The 1,934-nt window shown below is 59.6% G+C and overlaps 1 protein-coding gene across 1 annotated transcript in view; it reads left to right on the plus strand.

Moving 5' to 3' along the window:
- Window positions 1-105: 105 nt before the first annotated feature.
- LOC104464888 (seizure 6-like protein) overlaps window positions 106-1,934 on the plus strand; it is a gene marked incomplete at both ends in the record, with an annotated part of 8,224 nt that continues 6,395 nt past the window's right edge. The window contains 1 exon segment of the mRNA XM_010077732.1: window positions 106-239. Coding sequence (XP_010076034.1) covers window positions 106-239 — 134 coding nt within the window.

Below are 1,934 nucleotides of genomic sequence, written 5' to 3' on the forward strand. Positions count from 1 at the left end.
CTGCACCTCAGTGGTTCAGCTGCTGGAGCAGGGATGCGGGTGCTGGGTTTGGGGCAGGGGAGCTGCGGGGTTCCCCCAGGACAATTGCTGACACGTTCCCCCCAGTCCGCTGCAGCATGAGCTTCCATGACCCTGAGGGCTTCATCGACTCCACGGACTACCCGCCGCTGCCCCTGCACAGCTTCCTGGAGTGCACCTACAACGTCACTGTCTACACAGGCTATGGCGTCGAGCTCCAGGTGAGGGGCGCATCGGTGGGGGGGATCACAATGGCCAGACCCCCTGCTCTGCAGAGGCAAATGATGCCAAGCACCCACAGCCTGGGGCACTGCTGCCCCGGCACCTGCTCTTGCTAAAAAAAAACCTTCCCAGGGAAAAAAACAGATTTTTCTTAGGCCATAGTAATAAATAAACTGCACGAGGGAACTGGTACATCCTGAACGTCAGTGATGATCAAAGCGTTAAAATGCCATGCAATTAATTTAACAGCGAGGCACTGGCAGGCAATTTGCAAAAAAAGGCGCTCAGCCTTCATGGTAAGGGGCGAAGCAGCAGCAGCCCTGCCTCCAGTGCAGCCACCAGCCCTCTGCCCTCGCTGCCCTGGCTGCGGGGGAAGTGGCCAGCCCCCAGGGGTGTGGGCAGCCCCCAGGGGTGCAGGCAGCCCCAAGGGCAGAGACCTTGACACGTCTCGAGCACCATCAGTCCGCGGTCCCCACGCTCTGGTGCACAATCCTTTCTCGTTCTTGCATTTTCCCCATGTCACCATTTGCATCCAATTAAAATCCATTAACTTTTAGTCTGGGTAATTAAGAGTAAGCTCTAAAAAGAGTAGTAGTACCAGTGAGGTTGGTCCTGCCATCCCTCCGGTGGGCACGAAGGGCTGACCCCCACGGTGGGATGCTGCAGGGGTTGCCCTGGGGGCTGACAGAGCCAGGCAGCGGCGCAGGGGCGAGCACAGGGATGTGTGCTTGTCTCAGACACTTTTCCATGGCACTGCCTCCCCAAACCCGCACGGTGCTGAAGACTGCCCACTCCGCTGTAAATTCGCCTCCGTCCGTAATCCATCAGGTGACTCTGCTCCTGACCTCTCTCCATTGTAAGCTGAGATTTTAATGGAGCATAAAATGAGCCTCTCCACCCCCCCAAGCTCTGCATTTCGCTTTGCTGATGCTTCGAGCATTTCAGACAAATTAAATCACAAGAGCGGGTCCGCGCTGGCTGAGCACGGCCTCGGCTGGAGCTGGCTGAGTGCCCACCGTGCAGCCCCTCTGGCAGCGCCCCTTGGGGCCATGATGCCCGGCTGGGTGGGCACCGGTGGGAGCAGGAGGAAGCTGGTCCTGGGGCTGAGAAGTGGTGCTGAGCGCCCGGAGCTGCTGGGTGCAGCAGAAAGCCTCCCCGTACCCTGCCCCAGGTGGGCAGCAGCTCGGCGGAGATGAGGGAGGAGAGGAGGGGGCTGTGGGTCCCTGTCCCTCTGCAGGAGCCCGGGAACAAGGGCTGATGTGCTCCAGCACTGTGAGCGCCTGACCCAGCTGCGGGCAGTGAGCTCTGCAGAAAGCTCTTTAACCATTTAGGCAGCAGCAGCGACGTGATTGATGTTCCCAGGAAGCTGGAAATAGCATCCACGGCGGATTTATACCCTGGCTGCAGTCCGTGCAGGGGATGTCGTACACGATACATGCTGATGAGCCCGTGGAGGAGACACAGTGCAGAAGCATTGTCAGTGTTTGCATGGAAACCTGGCTTTAAAGCTACAAATCCACCCAGACATCACCCCGAGCAGCGGGGCTGAGCGCTACGGGCACAGAGAGCTCTGCTCCCCCGGCCGGGATGTTTCCCTGCCATCGCAACCAGGCTCTGCCGTGCGGATCCATGCCCGACTGCTCCCGACGAGGCTGCAAGACCAGCGCGAAAGGCTGGCAGCCGCAGGAGCTGGC

This window comes from Pterocles gutturalis, unplaced genomic scaffold, assembly GCF_000699245.1.
Source record: "Pterocles gutturalis isolate BGI_N339 unplaced genomic scaffold, ASM69924v1 scaffold9613, whole genome shotgun sequence".
In the NCBI taxonomy this organism is placed as follows: Eukaryota; Metazoa; Chordata; class Aves; order Pterocliformes; family Pteroclidae; genus Pterocles; species Pterocles gutturalis.